Here is a 15,744-nt window from a genome sequence, read left to right on the forward strand (position 1 = left end):
ATACGCACGGGTAATTAAGTCTGGCAAAATACACACATCATTCAGACAGACATTTTAATTATGAGTTTTATAAAACCATACAAATCTTCCAAGGATTCAGAAATCAGTTTCATCACAGGTACTGAAAGCAACTGAGGAAACGCCACTGCATGACACTTGCAGGTGACTGTTTAATGTGCATCAGGTTACAGGTCTACAACCAGCAGGCAACAGATGAGCTCTTGGGACTTAGACCACATGGCAGGAATGTTTAGGGGGCTATCCCAATGACACCACAGGCCAAACGACTGCCGGCGTTCCCGGTCTTTGTACTCTCGTCATTTCCACCTTTGCCCAAGTCGTCTTCTTTCTCGTGGACCTTTAAGAAATATTAAGAACGTGTAAGTGGGCTATAAGGCAATTAACACCTCTGTCCAACGACACCCAAAGACTGAACATCAAGGTCAAAAATCATCTGCCAAGCAGAGGAACCACTAACATTTAATTCAGCAGTTTAAAAGGAGCAACTACTACTCCAGGCTTGCTCTGGGCGGAGCAACGACACACCAAATGCTAGGTAAGCGTTGCGCTCTCACAAAACATTGAAAACCACCATTTATCACAGGCTACAACAGCTCCTACTCCTCCATAATAAACTTAATAACCTTAGCTACACTAGTCACAAAAGTACAAATTGCTTTAAAAAAAGAAAAAGGCAAATGAAAGTAAACATGTCAAAATTTCATGCCTAATGAATGTCACAAGTCTATAAGAATCCTAAAAAACCATGCAGCAACAGTACTTTAAATTTTCTGTTCATCTAACATTTTTAAGTGATTTCCCACTTCACAACTACGGCTGAAGAAAATCCTGAGAGTGACCTGAGGTGACAACAATGTCCCGCCCTCAGGAGCAGGCGAGGTGCTACAGATGGCGACCTCATGCTGACGTCCATCCCAGAGTGTGGACCTAATGAGATGTCCTCCTTAACTACAAGGAAGGAGACCCAGCTGTGGCAAGATGTGGCCATTTCAAAACTAATGACTAGTTCTGCTTCCCCATTCAGGTCTAGGATGACCAGTGTAATCCACATCTTACCACTACAGTGTTATTAAATGACCGAAATAAATTACTTCTAGGCTTTCTTCCAGTTTTGTAACCCACACCAAAAGCACAATGTATTTAGACCTTTAGAAAACAAACTATTAGGAATCTGTGGAAAAATACACGACTGAGTGTTGGAAGAAACTCCATGCCCACCCGTACTACACGCAAACTTACCACCAGCGTGCGGCCAATGACGGACATAGCTCCCGAGAGTGAGATCACAGGATCTTCAATTAATACATCAGCCACACCATTGCTGCCTGCAGTCACATTACCTAGGTCGCCCACGTGCCTAACGTTGAAGAAGCATCAGAGCAATCAGGACACCTCATGGGCTAAATTAAAACTTTACTAAGTACGTGAGGGCTGGGCTAAATGGTGTAGACAGCATGAAAGACCCACTTCCCCAGTTTGATATAATTTTGGAAACTAAGTAAGACATTCTAGACAGTTCTTCAATCAAGGCTTCAAGTCTACAAAGTACCTCTGATCTCAGTGGTCAGTTACCAAGGGGTAAACTCAGTGACTGAGTTATGTTCAGTAACTATTGCCCTCAGGCCTCTTATAAATTAATCCTTGTCTTGTTGCATCTTCCCGAAAGGCGTTCGGAGGACATTTATGTACAAATGGAATCTCATCAGTTTTCACTGTCACATTTTTACCTGCAAAATCTTCCTGTGTTTCAGAATGCTGATTTATTTTGCTACTGGCTGACAGTACTGTTACTCATGGCATTTCCTGTATTAGTTCCCTTTGGCACTTGTATTAGTTCTGTATTCAATAAATGCTACAAAACCAAATTGCTTTAAGTGTCCCCATTTGTCAACTCCTTAGCCCAGGGCGCCGGCCGGAAAGTGTCCCCATTTGTCAACTCCTTAGCCCAGGGCGCCGGCCGGCTGCTGCAGGAGTAGGGTGACCACTTACTTATCCCAGCATGCCATTTCCTAGCAGTGTACCCGACCAACCCGATACCCATCTCCGTGGACATCAATGCATTAATAACCATGCATCTTGCTGCTCACCTCTCTTCATCCTTCGGTCCCCCATGTTTTTTGGACAGAGGATTAAAGTGAGGGCCTGCACTGGTACAGCCTATTTAAAAAAGAAAGAAAAACAGCTAACTTATGCGTCAACATGCCAAACTCGTAATCATCACCACTGCTGAAATCTCCAATGGAGAAAGCACCAACCTACATCCTGACTTCAGGACTAACAAGATAGGAAGCAGCACTTTAGCGTAAACAATGTGAGCACGGAGCAGAGAGGTTTTTGTTGTTGTTTTTTTAAAGATTTAGTTACTTGAAAAGCACAGTTACAGAGAGAAACAGCGAGATTCCATCCGCTGGTTCACTCCGCAAATGGCATCAATGCCAGGAGCTTCTTCCAGGTCTCTCATGTGGGTGGAGGAGCCCAAACACTTGGGCCAACCTCAACTGCTTTCCCAGGCCATCAGCAGGGAGCTGGATCACAAGTGGAGCAGCTAGGACTTGAACCAGCACCCATATGGGATGCTGGCATCATAGGCGGTGGTGTAACCCACTATGCCACAGCACTGGCCCCAAGAGACCAAGTTCTAACTACAGTCTGACACTAGTAAAGTTAACACCCTTTTCTGGACTTTGGCCTCTTTGGTAAGGAGGCCATGTTGATCTTCAACAGCCCTTTTATTGTTAAAACCCCAGGGTCATGACCCTAGCTTTTAAGAAGGTAGCATACCCAAACTCCAAAAAATTCACTGCCCCCACAGCATACTATCAAGCAGCTCTCCTATCTGTGACTTGGTGCAAAACAGCGCTTTGTGGCCAAGGGCCAAGGCTGCTGTTGTCACCCACCTCCAGGGGGCAGCGTTCTGGCTGTATCCAGTGTAAGTGGCACTCCTGTGTACCAGGGGATGCCGCTCACACAGAACACAACACTGCAGTGTGGCAGGTCCTTCAGGTCCTTTCTTGACATGGCTTTACTTAGCAGCCAGTGGCAAGTTTCCATTGTACACCCCACAGCTCAGACCCACAGAGACTTAGACAGGCAGCTTGTAGGAAGCAGCACAAGTCAAAGCTACACAGTACCTTACCAAACCAGGAACAGGAACCAAGGTGGAGATTTTTAGTAATTACTCAAATAGGTAAATCAGTATGTGGAACAAAATTATGTGACAATAAAAGCAAATTTTAGCAAAAAAAATCAAGTTCTCATACTAAGTCTGTTAACCTCAGAGTACTCAAACATGTCAAAAAGTCACTAAATGAAATTAAACACAACAGACTTTTGTTCACTTGCTTCCAGTCTCCAAACAGGGAAACTCACTCCCCAAAGCACCAACAGCCAACATTCTAAGTTACTCGTCCCACTCAGGTCCTTGTGTCAGGGGGTAGAGCTATTCTTATAAATGTAATGCAACCAAATGCAAACCCAGGACTTGAAGCACCCACCCTGAAACCCAGCTCATGAATCACCTGGGACCGTTACCAAAGGATAAGAAAGGAGCCTATTTTTCTGTTTGTTTTCTAATTTTCCATTGCATTGTAAAAAACAAAAAACAAAAAAATCTCATGAAGCTGTAACATACTCATGACTTTAAAAAAAAAAAAAAAAAACAACTTCTTCCCCTTCCTTTCTATACTTCAGGAGTCAAAGAACAGCTTGGGAGCTGATCTCCTTAAAGTACTTTAGCAGCATTTAAAAAAATAAACCTGTTGCAAGCTCTTACTGCTCAGGCGGACTCTACTGCGTCCTGTGTATCTTACAGGTTCAGCTGGCTGGGTCGCCAGAGCAGCACACTCACCTTGCGTATTATCTCCAAACTGGTGGACATGGAATCCGTGCAGGCCTTCAGTCAATCCTGTTATGCGTCCCTTGACCACCACGGGCCCTGTTCCCTTTATTCAAAAACAAAAGTGTGGCAAGTCAGAGAAAGCAGCTGCTTCTCCACGGCCGATCCACTGTTCCCAGACACAGCAAGGGAGAAGTCTGTCCTCTCCGTGGCCCGCCACTCTGTAGCCTGTGGGCCTCCAGCAGGTTGCTTACCTGGAGCACGCAGTGCGTTCTAACACTGACTGCCCCGGAGTCCTGTGGCCAGGTTGGCATGATACAGCAGATACAAAGCTCCCAACAGAACGTACCCCAAGGTCAGACTTACACTGGGACTGAGTGCTCTGCAGGGCCCCCTCCCGATAGGCACACGCTGATTTACAAGATACCTTTGGGTAGGCTCTATGTGCGTGTGATGAATCTACATGCACCTATCAGACTTTTCAATCCAAAGAGTCTATGTCACCATACGCTCAACTCCTGGCTTTCTTCACGGACACGCTCTTCCCACATACAAACACTGCATACAAACATGCCTTTGAAAAAGAAAAAAGGACCCAGCAAAGGTCCAGCTGGCTACCCTGGGACCCGTTCTCCACTCTCACTTGGTGGGTATTGTCAATTTCCATCACAGTCATTTGTGATTAGTAGCCAGAAAATACCCTACCCCACAGCCCCTAGAGAGAACAGGTCTAGTCTAACCAGAGAGACTGTTTTAAGTATTTTTAGGCAATGGAGCCTAGATAAAAACTCCAACACAGGAGAGAATGACGACACGCTAAGGCAGGTGGGAAACCTGCAGCATGATTTCCATGCAGGCCACGGTGCTGTGTGGCCAGACACAGAAAACCAGGGAAGCTGCTGTTACCGCTCGCTCCCCAAAGATCTCGGGGACTATACACACGCACAGCACCAACTCCACACCGTCACACACACACGGCTCTCCTTGTTTTTAGCTTGGTTTGCTTTCCATTAGCCCAAGTCGACAGTAAGACGAGGCACGAGGCCTTGAGCTCAGAAGAGACCCTGGCTCAAAGTGTCTGTTGGGAAGACTGCTTCCCTTCGTTTTCCCTTGGGGGAACAGTAACTGTGCTTCTCCCCAGCACCACCTCTGGCTGTGGCCGCACTTTGAACAGAGAACGCTGTCCACAACAGGCAGACAAGGGCAGATTCTTCCAGACCGCTCTGCACAGGCAAGGCAGACGGCACACGAAGTCGATCCAGAGCTGTGGGGTTACAATCCTACAGGGCACAAGCTGCTGCCCTAAGCAAGGAAGAGGGCTGGGAGGCAGACAGGAACACAAACGGTCCAGCAAGCAGGGCAGCCCTCTGCGAAGACAGGCACGGCTGAGCACACACCCAACCCTTTCAGGAGCTAGGAACCTGGACACCCCCCACACACACAAACTAACCTTGAACACGGAATAGGCCAAACCAAATACAGTTTATAGCCAACTGACTACTTCTGCCTATCTGTAGTGCTGGAAGACTAAACCCTCCAAGGGACTTTATCAAGTGCAAAGGGCAGCACCCAAGTGAAGTCTGGAGCTGAAACCAGGACCCGTGCCAGACACTGGGGGAAGGTGCAAGACTGACAAGAACCCAGGCCCACCCCCAGGGCCTCTTCCCGCTTCCCGGGGCCCGCTCCCAGGGCCCCTTCCCGCTGCGAGGCATCTGAGGCTCTCCAGACCTGACTTCCCTGCAGACCCGAGGGACCCAAACAAAGCCAGGCAAGAGAAACGCAGCCAGACGCACTCAGGCCAGAGCCCCTTCCTCACAGTGTGGAGCCAGTTCATGAAAACACAGGCACTTGAACCCTCACTCATCCCTTAAATACTCTCTCTCTCACAACGCCTAGGCTCAGTGCAGGAGTTTCCCACAACCTGAGCTTGTGGGGACAATCTTATCACAAGCACCTTTCTCGTGGAGTTTTCTGATAACGAGTATCTCTGCAAAAATTTCTGTAGAGTCTTTATTTCCCACGATTTGAACCCACTCAGCAACCTCAATGTCAAAGCCACTCTGCAGAGAATTTGGCCAAAGGAGTGCTCCAAAAACAGGTAAGTGCCGATCTAAGGTATAAGCTCCAGGTTGCTGCAACTTCCAAATCCCCCGGCCTCCGGAGAGTAATTCTCCACCTTAGGTGCACGGTCAAATCACCCTGGAAATTCAAAATAGTAACGCTCAGCGCGCACTAGAGCAAATTAAGACAAAATTGGTCTGGGGCCGAGCCCTGGTATCTGGGTTTTTTGTTTGTTTGTGAGAATCTGCGCTCTGGAGAATTCCCAAGTCAGATGTCCGACTTTTGCAGTTTTGAAGGCAAAATCAATCAATCAATCAATCAATCAATCGTTTTCCAAGGCCATCCTCTTGGCCTCTGCCGCCTGACCACGACCTGGCTCTCAGGCGCCAACACGCTGCCGTAAATAAAGTCACGTAGGGCCGCTGCGGCGTGTTCGACCAGTCAAACCTGTAGACCTGGGGCAATGACCCTGGGACTGAGGGGACGCCGCGGGCCGCAGACCCCGGGCCTACAGCGCGGGAGCCAGAGAGGCGGCCCCAAGCGGGTAACGGACGCGGCGACACCCACGCGGGCCCGGCCGCACGCGCCACGCCTGGACCTCGGGGTGGCGGCGGGTGTGTGTGTGTGGGGGGGCGCCCACGGACCCCCCCCCCCCGGGCGGCAAACCAGGGCCCCGCGCGGGTCTCCTCCGCCTCGCCCTCACAGACCCCGCGGCGGTCGGCGCCCGCGCGCCAGGCCCGGGCGCTCCAGGCCCGCACCCCCGCCCAGGCCCGGCCCGGCCCGGCCCCGCGACGCCGCCGCCGGGGCCCGCCCGGTGACTCAGCAGTTGGCGGGCGGCGGTGCGGGGCGCCGCGCGGCCAGGAGACGGAGGAGCCCGGCGGCGCGGACCCCGGCCCGGCGCGGCGCCCCCAGCCCCGGCCCGGCCGGCCGCCCCGTCTCCGGCCACAGGCGCGTCCTCCCGGCCCTTGCCTTCTGCTCGAAGTGGATGGTGCCCTCGACCGGGCCGTCGCCCTTCAGCACGCACACAGCCTTCGTCGCCATGACTCCCGAGCGGCGCGCTCCGGTCCGGGCAGCGAGGGCGGCGGGAGACGCTGCAGGACGCGCCGACGCCCCCCCCCCCCGGCTGCTTTATAGGCCGCCGCGCCGCGCCCCGCCCACCCTGGCCCTGAACCAATCGCCACCCGCGCGCTCAGCCCGCCCCCTCTACGGCGGCCTCGGGGCGCGAGTGGCCCGGGATGACCGGGGGCGGGGCCGGGGCCGAGGCCGCGCGTGAGGGAGCCGCCGGGACCCTGAGGGGAAGCCGGCTCTCCGCCCCGAGTGGTGTGGCCGGCGGTGGCGACGGCCGGAGCCGGGACACCGAGGAGCACATGTTATGCCGTGAAGGTCTGAATCGCTCTGTCTGGAGACGTTAGCTGCGGCGGCTGGCGCTGTGGCGCAGCAGGCTAAGCTGTGGCCTGCAGCGCCCCTGGGAGTCCCGGCTGCTCCGCTTCCCATCCAGCTCCCTGCGAATGCGTCTGGGAAAAGCCGCGGAGGGTGGCCCCGGTGCCCGGGCCCCTGCACCCCTGTGGGAGACCCGGAGGAAGCTCCTGGCCCCTGGCTGCGGCCTGGCCCAGTACTGGCCATGGCGGCCATCTGGGGAGTGAACCAGCAGATGGGAGAATCCTGTGTCTTTCCCTCTCTCTTACGCATGACTTTCAAATAAATAAATCAAAAAAAGAAAAAAAGGAAATTGGGACTGACTTAAGTGGATGATTTCTGTAGTTTCCTTTTTTTTTTTTTTTTCAATCTTGGTGTTTTTGGGTTTTTTTGTTTTGTTTTTTTTTTTGCTTTTTAAGATTTATTTATTTGAAAGACAGGGTTAGAGTGAGGTAGAGAGAGAGAGAGCGAGAGCGATGTCTTCCATCCGCTGGTTCACTCCTCAAATGACCGTAATGGCCAGAGCTGGGCTGATCTGAAGCCAGGAGCCAGGAGCTTCCTCAGGGTCTCCCACGCGGGTGCAGGGGCCCAAGGCCTTGGGCCATCTTCTACTGCTTTCCCAGGCCACAGCAGAGAGCTGGATCAGAAGTGGAGCAGCCAGAACTGGAACCGGCATCTAGGAATGGCGGCCTTGCAGGCCGGGGCTTTAACCCACTGTGCCACAGCGCTGGCCCTGTAGTTTCTGGTTTTTGTCTGTTTTTAGTTGTTGTTTTTTTTTTTAAGGTATACTTATTTATTTGGAAGAATGAGTGATCTGCTGGTTCACCACCCAGATAACCACCAGGAACTCCATCAGGGTCTCCCTCATGGGCGGCAGGGTCCCAAGCCCCCGGGCTGTCCTCTGCGCTTCCCCAGTGTGTTAGAAGGGAGCTGGATAGAAGGGAAGCAGCCTGGACTTGAGCCAGCGCCCCCTTGTTTGTGGTTTTGTCATGGTCAGTACAGCCTGACCTGGCTCATAGTGCCTCTGGTGTGGTTAGAATTCTGCATTCTTAGTTGCCCTGATGGCAGGACCACACAACCCTAAAGACAACAAAATGACGTCTGTTTGGCTTCCACATAGCTCCCCTGTTTCCTTCCATCTGGCTAAGGCCACATCACACAGGCAAAGGGTAGAGGATTAAATGACTTAACAGTGCCTGCATGCAGTAGGAGAGGTAAATAGTACATACACTTTTCATGCAAAACATTTCAAAAGCATGAAGTGAGGAGACCAGTGTTGTGGGACAGCAGGTTAAGCCGCAGCCTACCACGCCAGCATGCCCCATCTGAGCACCTGTTAGAGTCCAGGCTGCTGTACTTTCAGTCCAGCTCCCTGCTAATGTATCTGGGAAAGCAGCAGAGGATGGCCCCATTACCTGGGCTCCTGCCAGCAACGTGGGAGACCCGGATGGAGTTCCTGGCTCCTGGCTTCTGCCTGGTTCAGCCTCAGCCACTGCAGCCATTTAGGAAGTGAACCAGCAGCTAGAAGATCTCTATTTCTCTCTTTCTCCTCCTTGTCACTCTGCCTTTCAAATAAATGCTTTAAAAAAAAAAAAACTAAGCAAGCAGAAACTAGTTTATTTAAGAATCAACATATGTTTACTTGTGCACTTAAAATATTTATATAGGAGACTCTGGGTACTTCACAAGAGTGTGAATTAAACTTTTACTAGTGTTCTTCTTTTAGAATTTCACATGGTGGAAATATGTGCAACAATATGGCTTAGATTTTCTAAGAATCTTCCCCATCTGGGCCAGCATTGTAGCAGCGCTGTGAGCTGAGCTACGGCCTGCAATGTGGAAATCCCATATAGGAATGCCAACTGAGTCCCAGCTGCTCCACTTCCGATCCAGGTACCCTGCTGATGTCCCTGGGAAAGGGAGCTGGATCAGAAGTGGAGCAGCTGGGACACGAACCGGCGCCCACGTGGGATGCTGGCATTGCAGACGATGGTTTAACCTGCGCCAGTCGTCAGCCCTGGATTTACTTTGTTTTTTTGTTTGTTTGTTTGTTTTTTAAGATTTATTTCTTTATTTGAGAGGCAGAGTTACAGACAGAAGGAGAAACAGAGAGAGGTCCTCCATCTGCTGACTCACTCCCCAAATGGTTGCAACAGCTGGAGCTGGGCCCATCTGAAGCCAGGAGCCAGGAGCTTCTTCCAGGTCTCCCATGGGGGTGCAGGGGCCCAAGTATTTGGGCCATCCTCCACTGCTCTCCCAGGCCATTAGCAGAGAGCTGGATCGGAAAAGGAGCAGCCAGGACTGGAACAGGTGCTCATGTGGGATGCTGCCGCTGTAGGCAGAGGTTTAACCTACCACGCTACAGTGCTGGCCCCAGGATTTACTTTTGAGCCAGACAAAATCCTGAGGCCTAATTTCAGCCCGCTGTGAAAGAACCAAGAACAGGCTGCTCGGGCCATGTTTGGGGTACACTTCTGTGCATTTGTTTTATTTATTTAGACCGTTGGACTCTCCACTAGAGAAACATGATTTGCATATTTTGTCATCCTCTAGAAAGTGTGCATATTATTTGTAATTTTGCCTGTGGTTCTTTCTGGTGTTCTGCAGGTGCCTGGAACATGCTAGGCCCTTGCATACTTGCATAAGCACACAAATGCCTGCCAAAGGGCCTTTGCCCTGGGCCAAAGGTTCTTAGGGTTCCAGGAAGTTCGAGAGGGAGATTTCGGTTCATTGTAAACGTGCCAGGAGAGCAGCCCGCCGATACAAAGCAGTGCAGCAAGTCCCTCCTATGTTGAAACATTCAGACCAAGCTGGGCTGCCCAGTGCTAGGGTCCCCAAGAGGCTTTACAGCCTGCAGGATCCCAGGTGCTTTCGTGGGTCTGCCCTCATCCCTGGCCAAGGAGGTCCCTGGCCTTGCCCAGCACGCTTCAAATAGTGCTTCTCCGTCCTTTCTGACACAGCACAGCCAGATTCCCACCCAGAACCTTGCCTCTGCTCCAAAACCACGGTCATGGAATTTAGCTCTGAGATATTTCACAGTGCGGTGGCTCTTAGTGTTCGTGGGGGCTTGGGTCCAGGACCCTACTGATAGAAAATTCCATGCATGAAATATAAATACAAAATACTTATGAATATAACATTACTTAAATATTATAGTACTAATAATATGCTATTATTTTAATACTAAAATAAATATATTTATTATTTTTAATTAATTTATTTATTTTAAAGAGTTACAGACAGAAATCTTCCATCACTAGTTCACTTCCCAGATGGCTACAATGGCCAGGCTGGGCCAGGCCAGAGCCAGGAGCCAGAAGCCTCCTCTGGGTCTCCCACATGAGTGCAGGGGCCCAAGCACTTGGGCATCCCCTGCTGCCTTCCCAGAAACATTAGCAGGGAGCTGGATTGGAAGCAGAGCAGCCAGGACTCGTTGAACCAGCTCCCATATGGGATGCTAGCACTGCAGGCAGCAGCTTAACCCACTGTGCTACAGTGCTGGCCCCATTAAATATATTAATATAAAATTCCATAGAACTTGCCCATAACCTTGGCACATCCCTTGTATGCTTTAAGTCATCTCTACATTACTCAGAACACCTAATAAACTTTCCATGCTATGTAAGCTGTTGTTACACCGTATATTGTTTAGAAAATAAGGGGTAGAAAAGTCTGTTTGTATTCAGTTCAGATGCATTTTTTTTTTTTTTGACAGGCAGAGTGGACAGTGAGAGAGAGACAGAGAGAAAGGTCTTCCTTTTGCCGTTGGTTCACCCTCCAATGGCCGCCGCGGTAGCGCGCTGCGGCCGGCGCACCGCGCTGTTCCGATGGCAGGAGCCAGGTGCTTCTCCTGGTCTCCCATGGGGTGCAGAGCCCAAGCACTTGAGCCATCCTCCACTGCACTCCCTGGCCACAGCAGAGAGCTGGCCTGGAAGAGGGGCAACCGGGACAGGATCGGTGCCCCAACTGGGACTAGAACCCGGTGTGCCGGTGCCGCAAGGCGGAGGATTAGCCTGTTGAGCCACAGCGCCGGCCCAGATGCATTTTTCTTTCCTGAATTTTTTCCATCGGGAAGTCCGTGGCTGTGAATCCACGGATTGTGTCCTCCTGGTGCAGGGGACGTGGCCTCAGCGCTGCTGTTTTGTGCCGGATAGCTGCTTGTGGCAGAGGCTGTCCTGCACATGGGCTGTCTCATAGCTTGCCTGCTTTCTCCCTGAACGTGCAGTAGCACCCTTCCCCATGCCCCCCAAGCCCTGACAATCAAAATTGCCTCCAGATGTGGCTGTCACCCCCTAATTGAGAACTGTTCTTGTAGGACCCCAGAATTCCCTGCCCAAAAGGCTCTGAGCCTGAATGGGCCAACCAGGAACTGTGCCCTACAGTCACATAGCTAGGCTTGCCCCCAGGCTCCTCCCCAGTGTGCCAGGGGGCCAGCGCCAAGGAAAAGGGACAAGGCCAGGGCCAGGCAGCCACCTCCCCCCACGAAACTCAAAGTCCAAGAGTTCCAAATCTCAACCTGCCTTCTGGGACTTAGTGGACGTGTATTTGTGAAAGCAGGAAGCTAGAGTCTGTTTTATTTAACTGTGTTACCTGGATTTGTGACATCTAAATATTTAGCCTGTGGTCTGAGGGCCTCTGTGCTCTTGTCTCAGCCTTGCCAATGTCAGGGTGGGTTATTTAGTCCAACCGTGATGTTGTGTGATCCTGTGGCTTTGGGGAGCTCCTGCTCCGTAATCCAGCTGCAGAGTCCTTGTGTTCCAAGCTGTGATATCAGTGACCAGAGCACTCAGACATGTGTTTCTGAGACGTTCGCTCTTGGGGCCCACGTTGTGGTACAGTGGATTAAGCCACTGCCTGTGATGCCAGCATCCCACATCCAGGCACCGGATCGAGTCCCAGCAACTCCACTTTGGATCCAGCTCCCTGCTAACGTGCCTAGGAAAGCAGCAGAGGATGACCCAAGTCCTTGGGGCCCGGTTACCCATATAGGGGACCCAGATGGAGTTCCAGGCAGGTTTTAGCCTGGTCCAGCCTCAGCTATTGTGGCCATTTGAGGAGTGAACCAGTGGATGGAAGACCTCTTTCTCTCTATGTCTTTCTCTCTCTTTCTGTCACTCTGCCTTTCAAATAAATAAAATAATTTTTAATAAAAAATATTTCTAAACCACCTAATCACTTCTTAAAGACCACTCCTCCCAGCATCACTACAATGGCAACCAAATCTCAGTGTGGGAGTGGGCATTTGGCATGTCAAAGTGCCTGGGTTCCAGACCCAGCTCTGCTCCCACTTCCAGCTTCCTGCTGATGTGACACTGGGATGGCTCAAGTAGCAGGGTCTTAAAATTGTGTATATATTTTTAAAGATTTATTTTATTTATCTGAAAGACTTACAGAGAGAGGTAGAGACAGAGAGAGAGGTCTTCCATCCACTGGTTCCCTCTCCAAATGGCCACAACGGCCTGAGCTGAGCCTATCTGAAGCCAGGAGCCAGGAGCTTCTTCCAGGCCTCCCATGTGGGTGCAGGGCCCCCAGCACTTTGGCCATCCTCTACTGCTTTCCCAGGAGTATTAGCAGGGAGCTGGATTGGAAGTGGAGCAGCTAGAACTCGAACTGGTGCCCATAGGGGATGCTGGCACTGCAGGCCAGGGCTTTAAGCCACTGCACCACAGCGCCAGCCCCTGACCTTGTGTATATTTTTAATATATGCATTACATTGCTATAAGATACCTAAGAAGTGACAACCATGATTATCATCGGAAATGGACGGCTTATCTTGGCACTTTGCATCGCATGAGCAAAATGAGCCTTTGTTTGGATAACTGTAATCACGTTTTTGTTAGATCTGGTCAGGGGCAGTTCCTCGCTGAGAGACCAGAAGCCCCACAGGAGGTTTAGCAGGGACAGGTGTGCTCCTGTGTACCTGCAGGAGTGGTAGATTGGGAGGGAGTGGGCGGAGCCAGAAGGAGAGGCCATGTGGGAGACAAGGTAAGGGCCTTGCCTGAGACTCTCACCGCAGGGAAGAGAAGGGAAAATGGACAGGACCCCACGCTCTAGATGTGCGGGGTGAAAAAGAAGAGGCCAAGGGCAGCCCGCAGGCTTCTGGCTTAGGTGACTGGTGGACTCCGGTGCGATTCACCAGGGGAAGCAGGAACAAGGAGCTGGGTTCAGGACACACAGCATCTGGGGCTCCTGAGGAACCTGGGAGGGTGCAGCAGATACAGAACTGAACCTCAGGCTCATTCCTGAATCTGAGCTCCATGCTAAACTTCACACACATGCCATTCAGATTCGTAGTGAAAGGTCGTTCTCTGTTCCCTTTAAGGGACACAGCTTTCGTTGTGGTCCTCTACCACGCTGGGTGGGCGGGGGCCTTGCCAGCCATGTCACCCTGAGACTGTGTGGTGCAAACCGTCCCGTTAGAGCAGTGAGTCATCGACTTTACTGTACATCAGAATCCACCCCGCAGGCTTGTTAAAACACAAATTGCTTCCTCACCATCACTAGTCATCAGGGAGGTGCGTATGCAGATCACAGCAAGATAGCACTTCACACCTGTTAGGATGGCTACTCTCAGAAAGCTAAGACATAACAAGCATTGGCAAGGATGGAGAAAAACGGGAAACTTCATACACCTCTGGCAGGAATATATACCCATGCAGCCATGATGGAGAGCGATCTGGCAGTTCTTACAAGAGCCACCACAGAACCCCGTAACCCCTCTGCTGGTGTGCACCCAAAGGAAATGATATCAGCACTTTGTAGAGATGTCTGCACTCTTATGTCCACTGCAGCATAGTTCACAGCAGCCAAGATGTGCAAACGATGGAAGTATCCACGGACAGATGAATGGATAAAGAAATTGTGGCATATAGGAGTCCACTTCAAAAAGTTCACAGGCTGGCACTGTGGCACAGCAGGTGAAGCCGCCGCCTGTGATGCCAGCATCCCATATGAGCGCCGATTCAAGTCCCGGCTGCTCCACTTCTGATCCAGCTCCCTGCCAATGTCCCTAGGAAAGTAGTAGAAGATGACCTGAGTACTTGGGCCCCTGCCACCCATGTGGGAGACCCAGATGGAGTTCCAGCCTCCAGCTTCGATCTGGCCCAGCCCCCATCTCTTGGAGGCATTTGGAGAGTGAACCAATAGATAGAAGATAGTCTCTCTCTCTCTTCTTTTCTCTCTCTCTCTCTCTTCCCATCTCTCCTGTCTCTGTAACTACCTTTCAAATAAATAAATAAATTTCTTTTTAAAAAATGTTCATGGAAAATAGAATTAAAACTGTTTATTTTGTGCAAAAAGCTTTTGAAATCCATGCACGTTTTTCTTTTTTTTTTTTTCTTTTAAGAGTTACCCTTTTATTTTTAAAGAGTTACAGAAAGAGAAAGGGAGATACAGAGAGAGAAGGAATCTCCCATCCACTGATTCACTCCCCTAGATGGCCCAACCGGTGCCCATAAGGGATGACAGCACTGCAGTTGGTAACTTTACCCGACACATTTTTAATAATATTCATTTTCTATGAACCTTCCGAAGACCCTCATATACACAGATTTCAAAATATTTTTGTGGGGGCTAAGCCTCTGCCTGTGGTGCTGGCATCCCATATGGGTGCCAGTTTGTGACCTAGCTGCTCCACTTCCTATCCAGCTCTCTGTTATGGCCTGAGAAAACAGTGGAAGATGGTCCAAGTGCTTGGGCTCCTGCACCCGCATGAGTGACTCAGAAGAAGCTCCTGGCTCCTGGCTTCAGATCGGCTCAGCTCCGGTTATTGCAGCTATTTGAGGAGTGAACCAGCAGATGGAAGACGTTTCTCTCTCTCTCTCCCTCTCTCTCTCTCTCTCTCTCTCTAACTCTACCTCTCAAATAAATAAATAAAATCTTAAAAATATATTTTTGTATCAAACTTATTTTTAAGTTCATTTTATACCAACTCTGAGGTATCTCATATATGCAGTGGATATTTTTCAGCCTAGAAAAGGAGCTATTGCCATTTGCAACAACATGCATGAGCTTGAAGAACACTATGCTAAGTAAAATCAGCCAGACCCAGCAGACAAAATGCTGCATGATTTTACTTAAATGTGGAGCCTAAAAAACAAAGTCACATCCACAGAAACCAAATAGAATGGTGGGTATTGGGGGTGAGAGGGAGGACAGAAGGAAAGGAGGAGCTATAGGTAAAAGGATACAAAGCTACAATTACATAAAATGAATGGGTCTGGAGATCTAAAGCACAGTAGAACTATAATTAATAATAATGGATTGCAGCTCTCTGCTGTGGCCTGGGAAAGCAACAGAAGATGGCCCAAGTCCTTGGGCCCCTGCACCGACGTGGGAAGACCTGGAAGAAGCACCTGGCTCCTGGCTTCAGATCAGCGCAACTCCGGCCGTTGCGGCCATTTGGGGAGTGA

At 50.5% G+C, this 15,744-nt stretch overlaps 1 protein-coding gene and 1 long non-coding RNA gene across 2 annotated transcripts; one reads left to right on the top strand and one right to left on the bottom strand.

Moving 5' to 3' along the window:
- Nucleotides 1–40: 40 nt before the first annotated feature.
- On the bottom strand, nt 41–7,022 carry SOD1 (superoxide dismutase 1). Its single transcript, XM_062206171.1, has 5 exons — nt 6,887–7,022; nt 3,869–3,962; nt 2,109–2,178; nt 1,261–1,378; nt 41–358 (listed from the first exon to the last, which is right to left on the bottom strand). Exons 1-5 carry the CDS (start codon nt 6,956–6,958, stop codon nt 251–253), a joined length of 462 nt encoding a protein of 153 aa, XP_062062155.1. The 5' UTR covers nt 6,959–7,022; the 3' UTR covers nt 41–250.
- A 175-nt stretch (nt 7,023–7,197) lies between these two features.
- On the top strand, nt 7,198–15,223 carry LOC133747188 (uncharacterized). Its single transcript, XR_009864288.1, has 2 exons — nt 7,198–7,300; nt 14,981–15,223. It is a non-coding gene; the product is annotated as an uncharacterized LOC133747188 (long non-coding RNA).
- The last annotated feature ends 521 nt before the right edge of the window (nt 15,224–15,744 follow it).

Source organism: Lepus europaeus, chromosome 2, assembly GCF_033115175.1.
Source record: "Lepus europaeus isolate LE1 chromosome 2, mLepTim1.pri, whole genome shotgun sequence".
Taxonomy (NCBI): Eukaryota; Metazoa; Chordata; class Mammalia; order Lagomorpha; family Leporidae; genus Lepus; species Lepus europaeus.